The sequence below is a fragment of the Toxotes jaculatrix genome, chromosome 8 (genome assembly GCF_017976425.1).
Source record: "Toxotes jaculatrix isolate fToxJac2 chromosome 8, fToxJac2.pri, whole genome shotgun sequence".
NCBI classification, from domain to species: domain Eukaryota; kingdom Metazoa; phylum Chordata; class Actinopteri; family Toxotidae; genus Toxotes; species Toxotes jaculatrix.
Genome location: NC_054401.1, coordinates 20395588 through 20420391, shown reverse-complemented (window position 1 = coordinate 20420391; position 24804 = coordinate 20395588). Strand labels below are relative to the sequence as shown.

At 39.4% G+C, this 24804-nt stretch overlaps 1 protein-coding gene across 1 annotated transcript in view; it reads left to right on the top strand.

The window, feature by feature from the left end:
• Window positions 1-24804, top strand: part of LOC121185741 (myelin basic protein-like) — an 89387-nt gene that overhangs the window by 16439 nt on the left and 48144 nt on the right. Inside the window, 1 exon segment of the mRNA XM_041044125.1 lies at window positions 5962-6040. Within this exon segment, the coding sequence (XP_040900059.1) occupies window positions 5962-6040 (79 nt within the window).

Here is a 24804-nt window from a genome sequence, read left to right as displayed (position 1 = left end):
ACTGCTATTGCTATAACTATCTCCAGTACTCCGTCTACATACATATAATACCCACAGTACAGTTCACATTCTAAGATGGTGATGCAAGTCATTTGGGGAAATGCAGAAAGAAAAATTTGTATAAAAATTAGTTTGTGTTTCACTTTGTGAAATACAGGAAGTGAGTAAGTGAAGGAGAATTAGATTAGGTACGTAAAGGATTGTGTAAAGTGGGTGCACAACAACAAAAACAGTGTGTTGTTTCAGTGTGTTACTAGGAATTAATACAGATTACATACTAGAATTCATTAATGAATAACTGGTGGTGTCTGATAGCAGAATAGTTATCTCAACTATGAATCTAATGTTGCCCGCCCATTCATTTGTTCCATTTCTGGTTTTGATTTTTAAATACCAGTTTGCTTTTGCCAACTATGGTTAGTACAAGTCAAAGTCATGGTTCTGAGGGCTTCACACATTATTATACATTTCTCAAAGTTGGGAGCGCACGTCCACAGGCTGGTCTGGCTCCCACACAGTGAGAAAAGCAGTGGTTTTGGTAGTTGTCGGTATTAATGTAACCTAGTTAGTCAATTGAAGATGTGCTCTTTGGCTTTGGAAGTAATGAAGTAATGCTTGCTTACGTAAGAAGTTAGTTGTAGACGTGCTAAAGATTGCTGCTTATGTTAGAGCAGATAAACACCCTGTTAGATCTATTCCTTACATTTTTGCTCGTGTGTATTTGGATTTGGAAAGGACTTTAAAAAAATTACCAACCTCTCTTGAAATTCAAATCAAGTAAAATAAAATTAAATCAACAGCGCTTACTCTCTGACAAGAAGGAGTGAAAGTATAGGTGTTTTTATTTAATTGAGTACCAGCCTCTCAGGACACATTTATGCTGGTTCCCTTTCCACTTTGTCAAGCAAAATAAAAATGTGCAGTTGGGAAGAAGTGCCACTAAGGCCCAAATCACATATGGGTGGAAGCACTAGTATTATCAGAGGACCCCTGGCTACGCAGAAAAGTAAAACAAAAAATACTGAACACTGAGTCACAGACATGGTTACACTGGATGAAATTGAAACCAATAAGTAGCTCAAGTTGTACTTTGACTTACCTGTTTATTTAAATCCCTGGCTTTAGTTTTTAAAAGTTCTGGAGGCTGCAAAGAGTCTCTGTTGGTGGTTACAAAACCAAAAATCGTAGAGAGATTAAGTGTGCTGTGTAGGTTCACAATAAGATGTTGCTTTGTCTTCTGAAATGAAGACTCAAGCCTCCAGATGAGGGAGCTTGAGGCTCAGCTTAAAGCCCAGCAGCCCTCAGAAGCTATCACCTCTTCCATTGTGCCCAATTAAAGCACTCTATGCATTGTGTTAGCAGCATCCTCTGTGTGAGATCTGTCCGTAGACACAGTCACATCTGGATCACTACTACATTCTTCCCATCTTATCTCAAGTCATTACCAATATGATTTTGCACAGTTGGATTTTCTGCAGGTTACCACAACTACACACAAGCACAAAGCAGAACCTGAGATTCTGTTGGTGTTTGGATCAGTTACATTTCTTTCAAGTGAAGATGTAACACATCAGCTTTTTCCTCAGTGTTTATGCGTTTTTTTGTGATAATGTTCTTTAAGTCACCTGAATCTCCTTGATATCATGATGTTCTCCTCTCTCAGGGACCTTGTACTTGCAGACACAAAATATGAGCCTTAGACAGGCTTAAACAAAAGCACTGCTCAATTTTTGAGTGTTATCTTTCTGCCCCGTGGCAGTTTGGTCCCTATTAATTAAATTGAATTACTTTCTTACAGCTCTAAATAACAGATGAATGTTAGAGATACTTGATTGTCCTCTTGACATTTGATGAACATTATTACAATATAAGCATGGCCTTTTTGAAGGTAGAGGCTCCGCTCTGTCTAGTGCTTTTTATATCTTAGTGAAAAGGTGAGATGAAATGTGTATGCTCCATTTGTCTTCCATCTCTGAAGTGTGGACAGGATGAGACACTGAAGGGCACAACTATCACTGAACCACAGATAGGAAGAGGAACTTGGATTCCTTTGAAAGTATCAAATCAGCCAAGCCCTGAAAGGTGCTGAAATCACTGCACATCACTGCAAGGAGTACTTAGGCACATTGAACCCCATCCAGTATCCTAGTACTGAATAGGGATCAGACAGCTGAGTGGAACTGAAGTGGCAACCGCCTAGGCTGAGTGTGCCAACCTGAGACACCTGTCAAACACACTTACAAACATTAGCTTTAATATCTTTTAAGCCATATAATTTGAAACACCTGAAACATTCAAGCAGCTTCAGAGGCAATAAAGTTTTTTTTTTTTTTTAATGCTATTATAAATGATTGATTTCTAGGCCCTGCCCTTCTTAGTTATGGGTCATATACTGGTCAAGCTTTCCATTCGCTCATGGCACATGTATAAAGATAAAGGTGGCAGATTTATCACTCAAAATTCATACTAGTTTTTAGAACCAGCAGGGTCTTGATTTCAGACAGAGGTAAAAATGCAGGCTTCTCATTTTTCATTTTTTGCTCTAATGATGATCTATCACCAGATCTAGTGGTGTTATCACCAGTAGATTTTATCTAATTAAATTATCTTATTAAGCTAATGTATCCATGAGTTGGCTGAAAATGTTTAATGTTCATAGACAACCCAGTTTAAAATGAGAATCTTGTCAAAAGATAATCTTGAAGTATATAGCTCATTAATCTTCATTAATCTTAGTATTACAAAGAGAAATATATAAATAACTATAAGAAAAAAAACCTAATTGGCTGTTTGGCTTATATATACACATTTTTTAAGAAAAGTATCTTTTCTCTTTTAGAGTTGCAAGAGAAAAGGGTTTCAGGGTGAAAACTAATGTGTTAGGTAACACTCCTGTTAGACGATGTTAGATGGTGTGGTTATAAAATCAAGATTTAAGCAGTGCAGTGCTGCAGCTTGGAACTGGCTTGTAAGTGACTGCTGGTTAACATGTGTTCTTAATGGGCTGCATTTTAGTCACTATTTCATACCCTGTTGTCTGACAACAGAAACAGAAAAACATGTAAATGAAAACAGCTTTATAGGGAATTTGGCTGTTTTAAATTACTGTATATGTGAGCACAGGGAATAGGAGGGAAGCAAACAGATGTAAAGGGCTGACACCACCTGACATTACCCAGAATGCAAATATGATGTGTCGACGAATCACGAATATGTTAAAAAGTTCATGACGTCAGCTAGCGACATTTGATGACTTTTTTTTTAGCAGGCTTTAACTGATTTACACTGGACATAATTTGCAACACTGGTCACACCAGTACATGTGGATTTTTCACAGCGACAACATCTAGCAGCCGTTAGAAGAACTGCATCTTAAGATACACTGGCTTCAACATTTTCTTGAGGTGGTTACAGGACTGATAAGAGCTAATTTACTCCTTATTGTCACCTGGATGGAACTTGGAAATGGTGGACAATATATACAGTTTTGTGATTTTGTTCCATAATTCACAGAAATATGGCATAATTTAGAAACCTAAAACGCCACCAGGTGAGCAACCTCTCAGGAACACATGAGTAATTGGCAAGTGTGATCCTAATTGAGTTGCTTTCCCGAACTCTTTTACATGGTCCAGGGTCAAGCAAGGTTTCCCTGTCTCCAGCACCAACCACCTCAATGGAAGCTCTGCTCAACAAGAGCAATATTTAATAAGCCATCAGTTGCAAGTAGGTGTGAAGTCATGCTGACAGCTGCTGCCTGGGGGCAGCATCAAGTTGCTGCTCTGGTCCACTTAGGAAAAATTGCCTACTTATTTTTTTCTCATACATTTCTCCTGTTGCCCCATTTGCTAATAATGAAGGCCAGATATAGTGGAGTAGAATAGTGTAACAATTTTGGTTGAAACAAGCTAATGGTGTTTTGAAAGGTGGATGTATGATACAGTACATGGGTACAAATTGTTATTTGTTCTTACTTTTGTTTAGTATGTCTCCAAAATACTGTTCATATTTGAACTGTTTCACTTACATCAATGTACATATAGTTTGTTTAAATATCAAAAAGCCCCATTTCGTGCACATCCAGTCCCATGAGTCGCCTCAGATCAGATCAGTTCAACCCAATCATCATCGGCTCAGCTCCTGGAATATGGATTTGTTGTTTGTATTGCTAATTTTCTACACTTAAAAAGCCACAAGGCTGAAAAGAGAGATAAGACAGTTGTGTCTACGCATGTGGGTGTGCGTGGACAAAATCCAACAAAGGTTCAGTGCTGAGAGCTTCAGTGATGGTAAAAAAAAAACTGTTAATGTGCCAGATGGTAGGAACACACTGATAATGTAAGCTTTGGATTAACTTTTAGTCTTTTCTTTTTGTTGCCATTTCAGCCAGTTTCCTTCAATTCCTGCATTCTAAAAGTTTATTTTTTCAACTAACATTTTCATTTCCACTAGGGATATGAAAGATTTTATATAAGTAAAACTAACCTATTTTAAAATGTACATTTTTCAAATCAAGTTTTCCTTGTCATTGTTTAAAAAAACAAGTTTAAAAACATGGCAGATGTAGGGTAAATACTTGTCTCTTATTGGCTATTTCTGCTATGAACATACATGTGATTAATCATTTCATCACCATCAAATGTGAATACAGTTTGACTGACAGTGGTCAAACATCTCCAGCAAATGTCATCAGAAAAAAATACAGTAAATATCTTCAGTGAAATAACCAAAACTTTGGCAAAAAGTTTGCCTCTTCATATATGTTCATAGTAAGAAAACAAAGGTCTTCAGGGCCTTTAAAGTCTCTTAAATTTGGGAGCATCTTTGAATCAAAGAAATTTGATGAACATGTTTTTGTTCTTAAGTTTGTGAGGAGGAGTAAAACTAAGACATGAGGCCGGTGTTGCCATACTGTTCAGACAGCAGTCACTCTCTATCTGTAGTAGGGCTATTACTTTACTGTGGATTAACTATCAGGCTCTTTGAAGATACAAATTTGTTAATTTATAATTAAATCTGAATCACGTACCGAGTCACTTATCTCTTCATATTAAAGCTATGTACATGGTTTATTTACATAACTGAAAGGATAAAGAAAGTCTCAAAATCATGACACTTGTTGACCTCTGCATGATTTGCATTGGTAAGTGCTTTCTCACCACCCTTGTCCACCTACCCTTGGCTGACAGGACTTTGTGACATTTGTACTTCTCTGTGTGCCCATTTAATGGTGAGCAATGTGTCTGCTGTTTTTGAATGCCTGTGTTAATTCCCCACGCTGGCAAACCCACTCGGAAGTGGAAACTGTATAAGTGTACGCTGTCATCGGGGAAGAGGAGGGAAACAGTAAGAGGATTTTATAAAACTTGAAGATTAGTAAATGCAGATATTTCAATCACATGGAGCCACTTAATCAAAACAAGTAACACAGTGTAACTTTACTTGTGTTATTTGACTAGCTGTAAAAGAAATAAATATGACAGATTGCTAGTTTTAAGTGGCAAGGAATATTTATTTGTTAAACATACATATTTGGCATTATCTGCTTTATCTTTCAAACAATTGTTGTATTAAGGGTAAGATACTATAAAAGAGCAGGAACAATTAACGTCCTTCTAAATCAGAGAAATCAGTATAATCTGAATCTATCACTTACATTACAGAATGAATCGTGTCTAAAATCCTCATGAAAACAACTGATGACACAGACACAGCTTAGAATTGGGCAGATCTCAGTATGTACAGTCCATGATTCAAAATCTGTAGCAGCCTTTTTTGAATGTTAAATAAATAGGTCTGAGTATAATTCTGCTGTAATTATAAAGCCCAAAGGCCTAAATGGGTTTAACTATCTCTTTCTCTCATCCTGTCTTTCTCTCTGTATTGGTCTCTGTCTTTGCTCTGTTGCCATGGTACCTCAGCGCCTCACCTCTTTAATCTGTTTTTGTGCTCCTATTAAAGGCTTCGTCACCTGAACCCGAAGCAGTGCAGACAGCAGCAGCGGCGGCGGCAGAACCTGAATCACAAGATGAAGTCTTTGGTAAGAGGTCAAAACACGCCTCGCATTTGAATTCACAGGCATATTTACATTTGTTACACGTACATACATGTCTTTATACTTTGAGCTGCTTATATAATGAATCAAACACAGTTAGTAGTGAGCACAATAAGGCAAATCCGCCACTACTGAGCAGACTAAAGAACGAGTCCAGCCTCTGAAACTCTAACACCAATAATAAAAGAAAAACAAACTTAATAGTTGTCAGAATGGACTGATCATAATTATTGATTGTTTAAAAGTATCATTCCTCATTTTGAGATATAAAAATATAAAGTTTTTATCAAAAAAAGAGTATAATGAAATAGTGTAAGTGAAAAAGTTTTTTGGTAGTTTCTACAGCAGCTCTTGCTGAGGTCTTAGTCATAAAGCACAGTGGAGAGCACTGAAATGTGTAACCAGGAAATCAGTGGAACCTGAAATGACAGCCTTAAATCCACATCGACACGGAAGCTTCTTTAACTCTGCTATCTTGACTTAATATCTGTTTTTTTTTTCTGGCAACAATAAAAGGCTTCTGCCTCACAACACTGGGCTCAGAAGCTGCTAATCCTGCGGTGTGACATTTGTTTGGACTGAGGAGTCTGGCTGGTGAAGAGTTAGCACTTTTCAGTGATGAATGAAACTTTGTGGTTTGTTGAAGCCGACTATTCCTCTTAATGAGAAAATCTCAGAAGCCAGCGTTCGGTGCAGCCCAAAGTTTCATTTCTCACAGTTTTCCTCTCCGGCAACTTTTGGTTTAGTTTTAGAGCCTCTCAGTCACATTCATAGTGACGTGTTTGCTGTTTTAGGACCGGGGTTAAAAAGTTCCTTTGTAATACTGCAGCTCAGCAGATGAGGGCAGAGTCTGATGCACAACAGAGGGCATTTGTAGGTTGGCACTAAGCTGATTGATTTCAACGCAAGATTTTCTTTTTTTACATAATGGGATGGAGGGGATTATCCCTGAGGCCAGAAGAAAATTGCAAAGTGCAAATTTACTGAATTCTTTTTTTTAACTGAGGCTCTGATTCAATTAAAATCAGCAGCAAATCAGACTGGACTTCATGATGGGATATACTATGTACTGTAAGTTAAGCACACTATTTTATATAGCACATTATTTTAAATGGCTTGGTCATAGTAGACCAAGCTAAAAGCTCTTTGAAAATTTAGCTTGAATTACAAGTTTGCAAGACCTTTCCTATGAAATCAACATCCCCAGTGGCATTTTTTTTCTCCTGTGAGTGAAACCATTAGTGTCTCTGAGGCTTCCGTTGGATCTTGTCAACTTTGATGATAGGAGCTGAGTGAAGATGTAGCCTCAGGCGCTTCCCAGGGTGAGGGAAATTATTTTTTTTCCCTCGTACACAATACATGCTGTGGCCAAACACCCAGATCCAAACATCGCCCGCAGACTTAAAGTGTGTTGGCTTCTCATAGCTGCCTGTTTGGACTTGGTGGCAATGCCAAAAAATGTAATCAAAGCACGTAATGAGGAGAGACAGAAGTTTGGGGGAAGGAAAGTTGGTTGTTCATACTGAAAGAGTATAAGGTCCTCAAGACATGGACCACATTTGTCTAAGAGGGGCACCGAATGTTGAAAAGATAGGGGAGGGAAGACAAGTGCAGCCTGTTTTCTCGCCTCTGCGTCAGTCTCGATTGTTTTCTGTGTGAGCTGAGGTGAAATGCAAGAGAGGGGAAGCATTTGGCCACGTGAACTGACTACAGTAGCACAAGAGATAATAGTTTGCTTGTGTTTGTTCCTTTGAGTGTGTGTTTATTAAAGGGCTGGAACAGAATGAGTTGTAAACGGCTGTTGCCAAAACATTTTTGCAGTTTTGAATGTTAAAAGATCCAGAGCATTACAAGGATCCACTTCTTCTAAGCCACTCCTGAACCTCACAGGCAGATAAAATGTCTTCCCTGAAACCCCAGAGGTGATAAAAATATTAGGCTGATTCATTGTCCATGAGACACAAATAACAGCTCCACCTTCTCTCTGTCCTTTTTCTCCCACTATCACCACCACTACTACAGCTGTTACATTATGGATATGAGTGCTAGTTCTACATGGGATAAACACTGAATAATTTGAAAACTAAAACTATGTTTCAAAAAAGTGCAATTTTTACATTGCAAGAGCCGCAGTTTTATTTGGGCGATAATTCAAATTATTAACAATGTCTAAACAAGCTAAAAGAGATGAAAGAAATATTCAGCAACTGTCGATTTTGTTGACAGTATTATCCGGAGCAAATTTACTCAGGTGTAGCTAATTAAGGCTGATTTTGTGAGCTGGCTAAACTACAGAATGGATCTCTGTCTGGTTACAGTATGCTCTCCACATGCTGGTATTTGCATTATTTAACTAAGCCAAAGAGATTGTTTTATGGAGACATTTTTGAGGTTTGAAAAGATAGCGAATGGACTGTGTCTTTTGTGCTGGTCCAAAAGTGGAGTGGTAAGTTCTTTTCCAGATAAATGTCTTAGCTGACTGCATCGCGTAAAACCTTAAAAACTTTCTTATTCAGGAGCTTCAGGATTCACAGCTCTAAAGCATCTTGCTAGGCCTGTCAATCTGTTATGTTGATGTGAGGTTCAGCAGCTAAAATGAAAAGCTGTCAACAGCATGTTTGAGGCTGGTCAGTACAATATAAAAACTTCTACACTGTCAAATTATGACTTACCAGCAATTTATCTTTATTATCATAAACTATTATTATTTATGTGGCTGTTTTCAGTAGTTTTCAACCACTTTTGAATGTCACATTTTAATTTAATTTTGAAGGAAATATCACATTTCATCCTAAATTACTATATTGCTCAAGAAAAACAAGCCACATTAAAAGTTGAAGTAAAAAAGAAGCGTGGACATTAGGAGTTCAATAACCAGCCGCTGCATTAGTTTTTCTCAGGTTATTATCCTGTAGAAACAAGATAAGTTTGTGAACTTACAAAGGTTATTCAGTAATATAGTATGTAAAGCACCAATACAGGCCTGAGGTTTAATTTCTGACAAAAATACTCAGAGTGAGTAAGAGAGAGAGTAAGTAATCAGAATATAAATTGGATATTGGTCAGAAAAATTGCACTTTGATATTTTCCTCAAATTATTCGGCCATGCTACACTACTACATAAACAGTGGAAGAGCCACTGATACTACTACTACCAACAACTAAAATAATAATAATAATAATGATGATAATAATGATAATAATGATATGGAGGATTCTGATCTGATTGGTCCAGGTCTTCTGACACACAGAGCAGTATCGATTGATTATACAACAAATATGAAATCATTCAAACTGCATCAGACGGTGACAGGCACTAACCAACTGATTTACAAAGAAAGGTCAACATTGATCGAATATTATGCAAAACCAATTTATCACCTTACCTAACTTTGCTGTGTTTCTCTGTGTGTGTGTAGGTGCGTGTACGCATGATTGAATTTGTGTATTTCCATATTGATGTTATGTCATGGCAGCTTGTTTGAGTATGTAATCATGCCTCCCTGTGCAGAGGGAAATATACAGTACTAGAGGGCCACGGCTCTCTCTTGCTGTTCGCACTGAGTCTGTACTATCAGCAGCACAGTCATACCTTGCAGGGACGTCGTCAGATTGATCTGTTAGCCGCTCGATATGCTCCTTCTCCTACAGCTAATTAATGTCCCTTGTGTTAAACACTTGTCATTGATCAGCATGGAGCAGACTTAGAGGATCCACCACTGACACAAGTGATACTTCAAAACAGCCACCCACACAGCACGCAGTTTCATCACTTGTAGCCTTTGGGGACGATGTAGTATCCAGGCTGAGACATGAAATTATCTGACACAGAGTAGCTTACGCTACTAGTATCCTGGGTTGTTTATTGCTTCAGTATTTTTTTTTTTTTTTTTTTTTGGCTCGACCTTTAAATCACCCGTAAGGAAACCTCAGCTTCCTCACATAACTGCTTCTGGCAGCTCGTGATGAAAACACAAATGAATTAGGATGCAGGCTTAAGTGGCAAACGCTTTAAAATGTGAGGTAAGCAGCAGCCTAAAAACGTGGTCCGACTGCAGTTCTCATCATTCAGGTTTTCTAAGAAATTAGCTTCAAAATGAACATTACTGAACTGATTCCACACCATGAAGAGAGATAATGATTTTGGTATTTAGACTGGTTAATCTGATAAATGAAGAACAGGTGAGAAGCTGTGCTTAAAGAGCAGTTTGTCTTGATTAAGGTTTTCTAGTTGGCTAAGTGGAAATGAAAGCTCTATCATAGTGTGTATTTTGTCTGATAGTTATTGGTCAAAAAGCTGCTTCAGACCCTTTCCGGTATTCATGTGCAGATTCCACTTTGATGTTTAATCTTTAACTGGTTCTTTGCTCAGTCCGCTCTCAGTGTGTAAAACATCCCAGTTGCTCACTCATACTGAGGGAACATTGTTGTTAGGATACATTTAAATCCCTCCTTTCACCTGTGCACCAAGGCTGAACTAATTTAGCACCATTAGGTTGATTCAGGGTGCGGGCGAAAGAAAATAAAGGGAATTTCCACCAAATTGACACGGTGTGAGTGGTTTATGATGGGCAGGTTAGCTGTGCTTTATTGGAGCCTGTTTTGGCGTGGTTGTCATCAGCAGGCGTCATGACTCATCCCGGCCTGTCCAGTGTCTGGGGATGTCTCCATGCAGCACTTCCTGTTTGCAGTGCTTTTCCACTAAAGGGCAAACACCACCATCAGCTGTGCAGCTGTTAAAAGCCCATTACGGCTCCATTACCTGGCCCAGCCTGCAGCAGGCCCCCACTCGGCAAAACAGACCCCCTCTATCTGTCTGCCTGCCTGTTCCATCCTGACTTTGTCTGGGTCACTGTTTCTTCATCATCACAAGGTGAACTGAGGAGAAATGAACAGCAGTTGTGGATAAAAACTCAGGAGAGCCAGAGAAAAGTGGGATGGACTTATCAACAGTTGCCTGACCAGACATCTTCAGGCAAGGTAGCTAAAAGGGACATACACATATGTAAGATGCCCTGTTAGCAAGTTTGCTTTTTTCCTGACCCTATAAAGACTACTCCTTGTCGATCAGTACACTGTAGATAAAAATTAAACATTAAGTGAAGTAATACAAAGTGAAATAGATCACGAATGTTTCAGGGCAGACAGCGGGGATTAATTATTCTCTTTTAGAACAACTCAAGGCAAAAAAAAAAAAGACGCTTCTAGACACTTCTTTGGAATAAAATCGTTAGTGCTAGTTTCACACCAAATGCCCAGGAGGTGATTGCTTTCAGTAGGGCTTAGATTGAAGTGCAGCACATAATCCTACACATCAGCTACCTAAGTTTAGAGTAGAAACATTCACGGTTTTCATTTTTCCTGGTGTCCTCTCTGATGCATATTTGATATTTTCACCCAAAATCCAGTTGGATTGGATAGAAGAGTTAGAAATTCCCAGTAATTCAGAAAAGCATTCAGCCATTTTTCTCTACAGTACGATTTGTTCCACTGTGACGTCCACCTCCTCTTAAACTAATGCCAGAATCCCTTTGCACTTGAGGAGTTCAGTGTATTGAACTTTGGCCACAAAGCCTGCTCTGTTAAATGTATGTCGAACTTGTGCGTGTGAGCCCTGCAAAGGTTTCTTAAAATTCACATAATTCATGGAAAAAACAAAAAAAACATTAACAACACTGTGCAGCTAGTCAAAATTCAGTTATTGTTTAATGGAGCTTCAGATGCTGGAGGATGTGTTAGAAAATGGTTGGCAGGAATGTGAAGCTTGCAAATGAAATGTAGATGCATTTGTAAAAACTCTGGTATGGTCCTGTTAAACTGAGTGCATTCAAGGACAGAGGCTCACCATCTTTAAGCTGTAAGGCTGTCAGGTTCACACTGAGTGAAAACAAGGGGGTAAGAGGGTTTTGGCTCTTCCTCTGAAGCAATTGACTTGAAAAGACTGGCTTTTCTTTGTAATTAGTTTGTTTTTGTTCTTTTGTCTCCCCCTACACCCACACTCACGAAGAAGACTTTAATGAGATGGATCAATACAGGTTACCTAACCTCTTACATTGTAGGTCAGTTTGTTCTCATGCAAAAGACTCGGTTATACAGAAAATAATGTTTTCACACTGACATCAGAGCTTTAGGGAGCTGCAGCAATATAGAAGCAACTTAGAAATGTATTTTTAATCATGCCTGTATTTATTCATAAGAATGCATCTAAGTACACAAAGGCTTTTAAAGCAAGTTAAGTCCCGATAATATCAACTACAGTTTCACCACAAGAAAGAGAGAGGAGAGCCAGAGAGTCAGCTGCATTCAGTCAGCAAGAGACCACTCCAGAGTGAGCCCTGAGGGCATCTTTTTTAGCCTCATATCACAGTGTCCGCGCAAAGAACCTGCACACTGTCTGTGAAGATCTAATCCTGCTTTCTGCTGAAGACTTTGTTTTGGAAAGTCTGTGTGATAAGACTATAAGGGAGTATTACTGTATCAACTGGGAAAGTTGATACAGTAATACTCCCTGACTGTAACAGCAGCTCGAAGCAGAAGTCCTCCACCTCAGATTTAATAACTAAAGGACGAAGTACATGTGTACAACTGGGGTTATTCAGACACAAAAAATGAACAGAAAAGAAAATACACAACAGAATCACACAGGCTGAATAGACTGCATTTATATGCTCTTTTATGACAGATGGGTACAGTTTATTTACTTTGCTTCACAGGCTAATGACCAAATACTGTTTCAATACTGTTTCAAAAGATACTTTAACAATCTCTGTTCATCTTTCTTTTCTTCACAAGCGTCTGAAAAAATCATTACTAGTGTGTGTAGGACTCTCTTTGTTCTCTCCTTGGATTCATAAAAGTTAAAATTTTTATTATATCTTGAAAAGAGCCCAGAAATAAAAGGAATTCATCAGAAAAGCCAATATTGTATGTAATACAATGCACTGTACACTCTGTGTTGTTGTCATTAAACTCTGTGTGAACTAAAATATAAAATTCTTCAAACCATTTCAACACCATTTAATTTGATTTAATTCAACAGTAAACCCCAGATAATTCCAGTCCATGTATCACAGACAAGATGAAGAGACACAACATGAAAACACAATTGTAGACAGTGCTGCAATAAGAAGACACTTTTTGTTAAGTAATTAGAGTAAGAATTAGAATAAATAATAAACAGAAAAAAAACAGTAAAAACTCAAGCTGTATTTTTCTTATTTGAAGTTATAATCCTTAAAGGTTCCCTGTGGAGTTTCTGACCTCTAGTAGTAGAACTGAGCGGTTTTTCTTTTAGGAGGATTAGGAAGGAGGAGATTACAAGCTATTAAACAAGGATGTAAACAATGCTGGATTTAAATTACTTCAGAAATTGGCTTTGCAGTGTTTCATGAGGAAAGAAATGCATTCGAATCATTTGTAAGAGTTCAAGGATACACACAGTGAGCTTTGGGCTTTAACACTCCAATCCAAACATAGCTGCTGTTTCTTTACAAGAAAACCACACAGGGCACCTTTGAGATTTTAGTCCTGGTTGATATCTATTCAAAATGACACACCAGAGACACATCAGAGTTTGTTTTAAGACACTCATCAACCACTGACGTCAGCAGATGTGCCTTTAATGCCTAATGCAACAGAGGAAGGTGGAGGTGGCGTATCTGTTTTACAGCTCACCCCCCAAAACTTTAAATTTGATAAAGAACATTATCTTCTGCAGTACCCAAAGTCCACACATCAGCTTCTCTCATGCTCATCCAGGACATGCAACACAGTTTGAATCTTGCACAGGAAAGGTAAAGGCATTATACAGACACAGTTAAATAATGAAAATACATTGAAAGGCTATTGCTGGGAAGAAAGAAGAAAAAAACCTTCCTTAACAGCTTTTAAAATGGACTTTGATATTATGAGAATCACAACCCGCAAATAAACCGATAGAGTTGGATCGTTAAAGGAGGCGTAACATTTAAAAGCATAACATCATTTGATGGAAAAAGTGTAAATGCAAGCAGCTGCTGAAGCTGTGGCTGTAACATGATAAGAGGCTGTCCTCTGAAGATCAGTTTTCATTTTGGATTTATCCCCTCTCAAGGTCACACTTGAGCTTCTGTCAAGGAAATTGAATGATATTGGTGTGAGCCAGTTATCACTTACTTCATACACTACGTGCTTGCCCTCTAATTGCATTTGGGACCTACTGGCTATTCTTGAAATCTTGAGGGTGGTGCAGGCTGCCTCACATTTCAGTGATTTGGTCCAAGGCGGGCAGGGTTAGTCAGAGTGCTCTTCTTTACTACTGGCTGAGAGGGAGCAGGGGAAGGATCTAAGACTCACCAACTGCACCGTTGTCTCATTACTAACTCTGTGGAGAAGCTTCTGAAAACACAGCTCAGCCCATAATGAAAACAAAGTCAGAATATGCTTTTTGGAAATTATATTTTCCCCTGAGAAGTCTTGTGAATATTTATTTCAGTATCTGCTGTAGTTTCTGAGGACGGAGAGCTGGATGATGATGGCATTAGTGCAGCATTGTGTGTGATGTGCCGGGTTTTCATTTACTGTCGTGCCCTTCATCTGGCCCCCACAGCTCCCTCAGCTTTTGTCTGTGTGACTGTATTTTTTTTCCCCTCATTCTTCTGGCTTCGCTGTTTGCTGTAAACACTTTTTTTCGTTGTTTGTTTGTGTGTTTGTTTTGCTTCATCACATACAGCTCACTTCATAAAACCAAATTGTTCTTTTTAGAATAATCTTATAGGACTGGCTCATAGCTCACACACACACTGGATTCTTCACAAGAGGTAGTTGTTCAGGCAAGGCCAGTTTATTTGTAGAACATGTTGTATAAAGGCAAATAAAAGTGCTTTAAATAGTGCATTAAATACATTAAAAATTGAAAATTGATTGATTGATATTCAGACCTAAGTAGTCGATCATTAAGCCTTTTATAACCTTTTAAAACTTGATAAGGTGAATGTTAGCAAACACAAGTTTATTTACACATAGCTCTGATCTGGTCTTTACCAACTCCAGAGAACCTTGTCCTTGATGTGTTTTTTTTTTTTTTTATAAATTCTAGATAATTTCTCCTGATCAATACTTCAATGAACATTTTTATGCCAATGGCACAATTTTATTTGCCTCGGGCTCCACTTCAGTCCAGGCTCTAACTTGTCTCCAGACTCCCTTTGATGCCTCCCAATTGGCACTTCTTGATCACAGATAAAACAGAGTACATGGTATTCTCCACATCCACATCTAGTGTTGCCAACATTAATACTTTAAATGGAACCCTTATACACTATCTCTTGTTGAGTCACATAAACACTTTTGTATTTTGCTTGACTGACATTTCATATTCAACATTTGACTCAATTAAAAAATTATATTAAACCGTTTAAGGTTTTCTGTGCTTTCAAAATGGTAAAACCATGGTTCAGTGATCTTTTATGTACTGTCATTCTGCTCCATCATTACTCCACCAGCTGTACCCTATTTATGATGGTGCATTGCACTTCATCACTAATGATACTTTTTTTTTTACTCATCACTGTTGTCTCCATAAAGCCTTAATGTTACAGCTCCCAAACTGCCTCACACCTCCTCTCTCATCTAAATCGTGTAACAACAGTACACAATCCAATAATGACTTATCCCTGGATAACAAGGACAGAGAACATCTGCCTGCTGCTGCTGAAAACAACGCTGATGAGAGCAGCGACTGTAAATCAAAGCAGTAACGTTGCGAGCAGGAAAAACAAAACAACGAGCTAAAAGATGCTGAGCTCAGCTCAGTAGAGCTGAGGCGAACTTCTGAGCCGGGAGATAATTCTCTTTGAGTTAATTACTACAAGCCACACCTCTGACATTACATATTGTCATTTGATCCAGCGCTAATATAAGAGCATTGTTTAAGGCATCTTTAAACAGCAGATATGTAAATTATTCCAGTGGTCCATAAGTACAAAGTTAACTCTGAGTTAGCCTCCATTGCTATTTTTTTTTATTTAAATTGACTAGGCCTTATTAGCTGTAGAAATGAAATGTCAGTGTGTAGACTGTCAACATCACACAGAGAATTGCTGCTTATTGTATATTCTCTCCGCCTGCTGTGTTTGCCTTCTTCTCGACCCCATTGGCTAATTTTAGCATCTACAATAAAACAGTTCTTTATTTGCTTGTGGGTTTTTGCTGGTTCACATCTCTCCGTATGTAATGTATGTGTAAGCAATGCTGACTGTGCATACCAACACATTATTGTGAATATGTATGAGTTCGGTCCTCTGCTGTACATTTGTCAGTTGTACACATATAAAAGTGCAGTGGCTCAGTCATTTGCCTCTGTGGCGGAGGCTGGTGCAAGTTGGTACCGGCCCTGGCACTGCCAACATGAAGCACCTCCTCTCCTTCCCCCTCAAAAGCTCTGATTGTTAAAGGGCAGCATCCATCACTGAACCAGTGTTCTTTGGTTTGACACCATTGTTCAGATTCTCCCTTTCTGTCCGCTCTCACCTCGCATTCGCGCCTCTGATCTCCTCCCATTCCTTTCAGGTTTTGTCCTTCTCTATCAGATGGATGAAATAAATAAGATCGCTCAAACATGCAGAAGTTACAGTATGTGCTGTATGCACCTGTTATCTTATCATCCGCCAGATGCAACCCTGTTTTTACAGGCATGTTCATTCCCTCGTGTCTGCAGTTCTTTCCTGACTGATTTCATGTAGACACACACCATCTCTCTGTGCATTCTGCGTCTGTGTGTTTGTGTGCCATGTTGTAAGAGATTGTGCCTCAGTGTGGCCATGAGTTCAGGAGACCACGTCATCTGGCCTCGACCATCTGGCAGGACAATCACTGAGTGTGTGTGTGTGTGTGTTAGCAGCTGGGTCTGTGGTTACAAGAGTCCAAGGGGAGGGTATGATGGGTAACCAAGAGAGTACAAAAGTACTACCCTAGCTACGCCATCCCATATGTCAGACAAGATGAAGTGGAGTCCTTTCCCCTCAGAGGAACACAACAAACTGAACTTAAAGTGGAAGTGCAGCTGTGGATGAGCAAGAATCTGTAACCGTGTTTAGACACCATGTGTTTTGTCCAGAAACATCCCGACTGTGTCTAGATCCAGCTGCGATAGATTATAGCTCACACCTGGAAGCAGATTGTGTCTCAAGTGTGCCTTGACTGCTTGTCATCGGATTTTTCCTCAGTGCTCACTTTGATTTTTATCTGTGGGACCACTCTGACAGATGCCAAACAGAGAAAGATCCACATTTCGTGACTATGTAGCAGCTCGTCATGGGTCCAAATTAAAAATTCTTGTCTGAGTTGTCAGGACATCGGCAGAATTGTCATCTGTGACAGGAAGGTTTGTCACATTTACATGCACAGTTGACTAAGAGGTTCTTCAGCGTGGTTAGGGACATATTTTCAGTCATGTTTGTGACCACTGCCAAATGTTGCCTGAGCAACTGGATGTCAAATACTCTATGTACCATTAACATTTCAGCACTTCATGCATCTTGGGCAGATATTTAAAAAACCCAAGTTTAAATGCAGCTAATAAGAAATACAGTTGGATGACTGCTATAGATTGTAGCCAGATGTTGAAAATATATAAATGCATGTCTCTTCAAAACATCTGTTTAATTGTTTTTCTTCCAAAGTGTAACTACATCAGTAAACTGACTGTGTAAGTATCCAGTCCGTGACAATAGTAGTGACTCTGAATTAGAAACAGCAGTAGCAGTGCTGTTGTTGTTTTTCTCTCATCTCCAAGCAGCACAGCCATTAGGTAATTGGTGTAAATGACCGATGAAGATATCGAGCAAAACTTAAGTCCTGCTGATAGTGTCACAACTTGGGAAATGGCTGAATCAAATCTTGAAATAAACCAGTAAATAGGAGGTCAAGACACAATCATTCAAATACAGATAACTGGGCTCACTTTGAGACAGTCTTTGCTTTAAGGCATCCATAGTGTTGCACTTGTGCACGCAAAAAGTGTGCAAAGAATTAACAAGGAGAGCTTGACAGCAAAGTTTAAACCAAGCCAACTTTCTCAGCTCCACTCGACATCTCTGCATGATGCCGGGGTGCTTGTTTTGAGTTTGTGAGTTTGAGAAAGCTACTGGAATTATTGGACCCAGGCCCCCCCCAGATCAAGTGGTGGGTGGGGTTTCAGATACTGTTTGACCGTCAGACAAGCACATCAGTTAAAGCATTCTGATGCCTTCAGAATAAATAAAAGTATATTCAAGTATATTCTGTCGGGATAAACTCCAGATGCAACTGAATGTGACATTTGAAATGTGATACTTCAAATGACAAGTGTAAATAGGACCAGTGCTTCCTCTGTGCTTTTTGGGTGCACCTATTTATAAGGCTGTCATCTTCAGATGAGATTGCCCAAGATTCATATCAGTGCCAGTGTGAACTGACCCTGGAGTATCAGGATACACCTCAATCCTTCCTGCACCAGCAAATAAAGCTGTCCCATATCACTGCTTTATTGACATGTGCTCTGGTTCAGTAGAAAACTTGATGTCTCCTGGTGTGTGAAAACATTGAATAACTTTTACCTCTCGGTCAGACCAGTGGTGACCGCTGTGTAGACTTGATAGCATTGTGTTTTATTGATTGGTAGATTTATTAACAAATTCTGAATAAAATCTTTTTTGATGGATGATTGTTATAAAAATTTCTGGTACATGAGAATATGAGAATTGCCTGTGGTGTACTTACACATACAGTGTTTACCATCTTGGTTTAGTGACATTTGCTGTAACATTTGAAAGGTTTTGAGGTCCTGGGTGAGACAGCAGAATGTTTCACAGTGTGTTGAGACCTAAAGCTCTAGGGATGACAAGTTTCTTGTGCCCGGGGTCATGCAGAAGAAATCAAAGTGTATTGTCTCAGTTGAAACCGCTGACACAAGCAACCAGCTGGCTTACAACTTCAGGACATTAGTCATGTCCACTGCCATGTTGAAGTGTGTGTATGTATAAATGTGTTTTGACCTCTCATGTCTCCATGGGTGAGAAAACGTCCCCGGGCACTATTCTGATGGCATCAACCTATGCTGAGGGCTATTCTTCTTCTTCTTGTGCTGTCCCACTGTCCTGCTTGAGACACCCATTCATACCAGCTGCCAATGAAAACCTCATCCTCCACAAACACGTCTGTCACGACAGAGATATTGTACTGTTTTAATACACCAGACTGAATTGCACAGATTCAAAATTTGAGAAATATAATTAACCTCAAATCACAGTATGATGTGATACTGAACTTAAACCAGAGCTCACAGTGAAGTGCCAGAGAGTTGTAAGAATAGCTCATGTGTTCAAAACTACTTATATATACATATATACATTTATACATATATACATATATAAAGTCAAGGAAAAAATGATCAACAACAATTTTGACTTTAAAATGTGCAAATTTGCCGCTTTTCTCTGTTTTATGTCATTGTAAATGAAATATCTTTGGATTTTAGGCATCTGGTCAAACACAACAAGCAAACTGAAGATGTCAGTTTAGGCTCTGAGGAATTGTAATGGCCATTTTTCACCATTTTATGATTCTTTAATTTATCTATAATATGACTCTTTAAAGACCAAGAAGTGATGGAGTGATAAACAAATAATAAAAAGAATCATTAGTTGCAGCCATCAGACAGTCTAAATCAGCATCACTGTTTAACTGTTATTACCTTAACAAACAGTAGCAGAGTGACAATTTACAAAAAGCACAATATGTCTGTAACTTAGCACTTTCAAATGAGACAAACACTCCACAAGAAAATCCACTCCTGTCAAGACAAGAGTAATATAGAAAGAGGTGTAAAAATAGAAAGAGAAAATAGCTGCTGTTTGTCAGTAAACAAATCGATGTGAGGAGCTGTTGGTGATGACAAGCCAGAGCTTTCTCATTATATTTGGAAGTGCTGCAAGGTTAGCCTCACAGCTGTTTGGATAGATACTGCAGCACAGACACTGCTGTGTATATAATGGAGCTTGCAACACTTACGGCAAACAAAGATCAACCTAAAGGTGGCTAATGCCTCATCTCATGTTTGCAGTTTGGGAAACTAAAGAGTTTTTTTTTGGTTTGACATGCCAAAAAAATGTTTAGCTCTATCGTGTCTTTACAGCAGTACAGCTTTTTTTCCTTTAAAACTCAATCACTTCTTTCCCCATTTAAAGACACTGCTCAAAGTGAAGTTCAAAGGTCATGAACATGGCTTGGGTCATAAGAAGGGAGTGGTTCTGCTTCTCTAGCTCTTATCTCGTCCAGAAAAATCTCTGGAGGACTAACGTCCTGAATGCCAGATGGGGTTTCAGAGACAGAGAGCGCCTTTTTTCTCAGGGCTTGTGGGTGCTTCAGATGCACCATGAATGCAGCGGCAGAAGGATTTTTCACCCATGGGTGGGAGGTTTGGTCCAGGGCCACATAGCGATGGGTGTTTTTTCAGAAAAATGCTTCCCGTGCCTCAGTCCCACCACAGTCCTTGTTGTTGTCCTAGATGCTAAGCTACACATCCTCTTCACAGCAAAGAAGAGGAGGAAAAATGAGGAGATTGAGGCCCACTCCCTGCATACCTCTTCCCTTCTTGGTGCTGATCTTTCCCCTCTTCCAGGGCGCTGAATTTCTCCACTGAACAGATCCGACAGGCACATTTTTGGTGTCTCCACCTGTTTAACCTACATCGTGCAGGGCACAGAGGTGGTGATGGTAATTGTTCTGGGCATAATAAAATCGGAGACTCAGAGGCGGCAGATCAAATCAATAGTCTCCTATAATTTCACCAGAATTATCAGGCCACCCTGGTGCTTTAGTTGTCATAGGGACATCTTGGAGTTGTCATGGTGAATTAATCAAGATGATTATCTGGTCACCCTCATACTCCTACAGTGTCTTGTCTACATTATTAGAGGCTGAAAACATATTTTAAATGAGGCCAGTATCTGTTATTATCTGCTTAAAAAAAAAAAAATGCAGGAGTCCAGAGCGATATATTTGACAGAGCATGTGCAGCAGATCCTGACCTTAGTGTCTTCTCCTCTGGTGACTTAAGGACCCCACTGCTAAATCAGTGATGGATAGGCCTGAGAAACTATCATTATCTTGGGATTTCAACACATGAATAAATCTGATATTTATGAAAGGAGCCAGAAAAGTGAAGGCAGCGTGCTCTCAGCAGACCCCTGCTTCTCTCTGCAGTGTTATGTGTCAGACTGCTGGATAATTGGCCCTTAGTGTTGTTTACAAGTTGTTTTGCATAACCAGTATCCAAGCAGTGATGGCCATGTAGCTGGAGGAAGGAGAGCTATTTCTAATGTAGTGAAAGATTATACTCAGGAAAAAGAAACATGCAGCACCGTATTTGGCTCTTCATCCCTCCTGCCTCCTCTTTGTCTGTTTAGCTGCATCTTAACGAACAGTGAAAAAATTGAAGTACCACGTGAAAAGCTTATTTCCCTTCTCCTTCCAATATTTCCAAGGGAATTGCACTGGCTTTCAGCCGTAGGCTGTCACGGTGTAACTGACAATTTATAGCTGAGGAGTGACTTCAAATTACACCGAAAACGTTTACGAGATTAGTCGAAGTTGTCAAGCTGAGCAGCATGGACAATTGCAATTAATGAAAAATTGGTTAGGTGTGCTGAGGGTTTTATAAAGCTCTGATTAGTTACTGACTGATTGCCTGACTCGTGGCGGTTGTTATTAAACTAAAAGGAAGATTGAGTCATGGAGGAAACAAGTCAGTCTCTGATTGACTGTAATTTAGACATTGAGCCTCGGCCTAATTAAAAAGTCAGCACGCTGAGGAGCACAGGTTGTCACACAGCTGTCAGCGACCCAGCCACTGAAACTAGGTGGCTTCAAAGGATTTAGCGTAGCCTCAGTTTTGTCAGGTTTTTCTTATAGGTCATACTGTGGGAGCTGAACTTGGCTGGAAGAAATACATATAAGAGGAGTAGGGATTTTCAGTGAATATATCATAGGAAATTGTTGTAATCTCTGTGGAAAACAGGCAGAACTGTAAGGGCATGTAGATATCCAACAACGAGAACAGCATGTCCTCTCAGCTTAACATTTTGCTTATGTAGCTAAAACGCTTCTCTGAAGCAATTTAATAATCTTTCACAAAAACACATTTGCCACGAACTTATCAATCTGAGCAGAGATCACATGCTATCACTAAAAGGTAAATAACACAATAATCAATCCCAGAACAATAATAATACAGCTGTGTCATATGTGTTTGAGTCTTGAAAACATCTGGGTTTAAGTTACTTGGTCTTCTGCTGTTCAGGGGAAGATTTTTGTATTTCCACAGAAGATCATGGGCTGGAGAGTTCTGATTAGCCAGAAATGTCAGCACCTGTCCCAGTCACTGACTCATTGGCAGTAATCAACAATCCTATCAATCCTCCACACATGTATTGTGGTTTGTTTGTGTGTTGGGACGCTAAAACCTCGACTTAATGCATCTTTAATAAGAGCACACAGGGAGTCGGCTGATCAATAAGTGACTCATCATCACGTAACCTTTTTATGGCCAAACATGGTGAACATGCAGCTAGTTCAGCCATGTCAGGATGTTTTTCTCTCTGTAATTTGTATTTTATTGGTATTGTAGTAGCGGGTGGGTAGCACCACTGGGATTAGAAAAGGGGGCAACAGGTGATGGATGATGGAAATGATTGAAGAGGACTCATGGGTAGGCCACTGAAATACAGTACAGCTTTCTTATTCTAATCTTTACTGTAAAGTAACAGCCCCAGAGGTCCTCCAGAAAACCAACAACACTGTAAAGTAACATATTTGCTCTGCCTAACAAAGAATGAATCATTCACAATGAGTCATATTTCATTTACTTCAGCAGATTAAAAATTAATTAGAATACGTTGCCCCGATTTTATGAAACTGTGCCACTGTGGGTGAGGATAAAGCTCCATGAACGCTCACTGATCACTTTATTATGAACACCATAGTAATATTGGGTAGAGCCTCCCTTTGCTGTCTTAACAGATTCAGTTCTTTGCTCCCATTGATTCCACAAGATGTTGGAAACTTACCTGAGGTTTTGCTCCATGACCACATCACATACTTTCTGCAGATTTGTCATCCCAGAGGTGTTCTGATGGATTCAGGTCTGGTGAAGAGTAGAGGATGAAGTTCACTGAACTCATTGTCATGTTCACGAAACCAGTTTGAGACGACTTTTGCTTTGTGACATGTTGCATTATCATGTTCAGAAGATGGTAAACTGTGGCCATATAGGCATGAACATGGTCAGCAGCAATACTTAGACAGGCTGAGGCATTCAGGTGACAAGTGATTTGTTTTAACAGGCCCAAAGTGAGCCAAGAAAAGTTCACCACACCATTACACTACCACCATATAAGTTGTCCTAAGGCAGGACCCTACCATCTGCAGCCTCAGCAGAAATCCAAATTCATCAGACCAGGCTATGTTTTCCAGTTTTCAGCTGTCCAGTTTTCATGAAGCTGTGCCCACTGCAGCCTCAGATTTCTCTTGTTGGCTGACAGGAGTGGAACCCGACATGATTTTCTCCTGTTGCAGTCCATCCGCCGTAAGGCTGGACGTGTTGTGCATTCTGAGATGCTTTTCTACTCAGATCCATTGTAAAGAGCCTTTCTGTCAGCTCTGACCAGGTCTGTCCATTCTCCTCTGACCTTTCTCATCAAAAAGGTGTTTCCGCCCACAGAGCTGCTGCTCACTGAAAGTTCTTTTTTTTTTCTCACCCTCCTGACTAAACTCTAGAGCCTCTTGTGTGTGAAAATCCCAGGAGAGCAGAAGTTTCAGAAAATACTCGAACCAGCTCGTCAACAATCACGCCACGGTCAAAGTCACTGAGCTCACATTTCTTTCCCCCATTCTGATGTTTGATATGACCATGAATAAGCAGGTGTGCAGGTGTTTCTTATAAAATGCTAGACATTCACAAATGAGCTGGACTGATTTGCTTACTCAGCAGCAATACCTCCAGAAATGTCACAGATCCATAAAACACATTAAACACACAGATTGACTCTAATGAGCCTCGCTGTTGGTTGCTTAGATCACGAGCTAGCTTTTTCTCCAGTGACTGGCGGGTCATGCTGTCTGCTAACAAACACCTCGGAGAAACTTGAAAACACATCAGTAAGTCTTTTGGAGGTCTTTTTTTTTTTTTTTTTTAATACTTTGTTTTAAAAAAGTTTTTAAGCCAATGAAGTAAAAAAAAAAAACAGCAACTCTGCTGACAGTGTGCATAAACTTCTCAAAAGAAAATGTATTATTGAGAATCCAGCTAAGCAGTATAGAACCAGTCACTGTCCCAACTTTTAAGAGTTTTCAGTGCCCTGGGGAGAGCATGCAGACCAGTTGTTAATACATAGCTCATCATCTTGCACAGAGGTCTAATGTTATGCTAAATAGCTTTCACCCAACTTGTTTGATTAATGATGTAGTAGGAATTCAGTATCAGAACTTTTATTTAAAGCCATTATGTCCAGGTCCCTTTCCCCCAAGGATCTGACTCAGGGACAGCGGGGTAAGTAAGTGGGCTAAAAGCAACACACAGACTATACCGATTGCTTTGGATTGTTTCATTTTTGCCATCAGAGTCATTTGCTGTAATTGTGTAAAAATATTTTACACATAGTGGCTTTAATATTAGCTTCTTCTAAGGACCCCCGCTTCTACTAAACATCTGCTTTAAAGCAGCTGTTAACCAT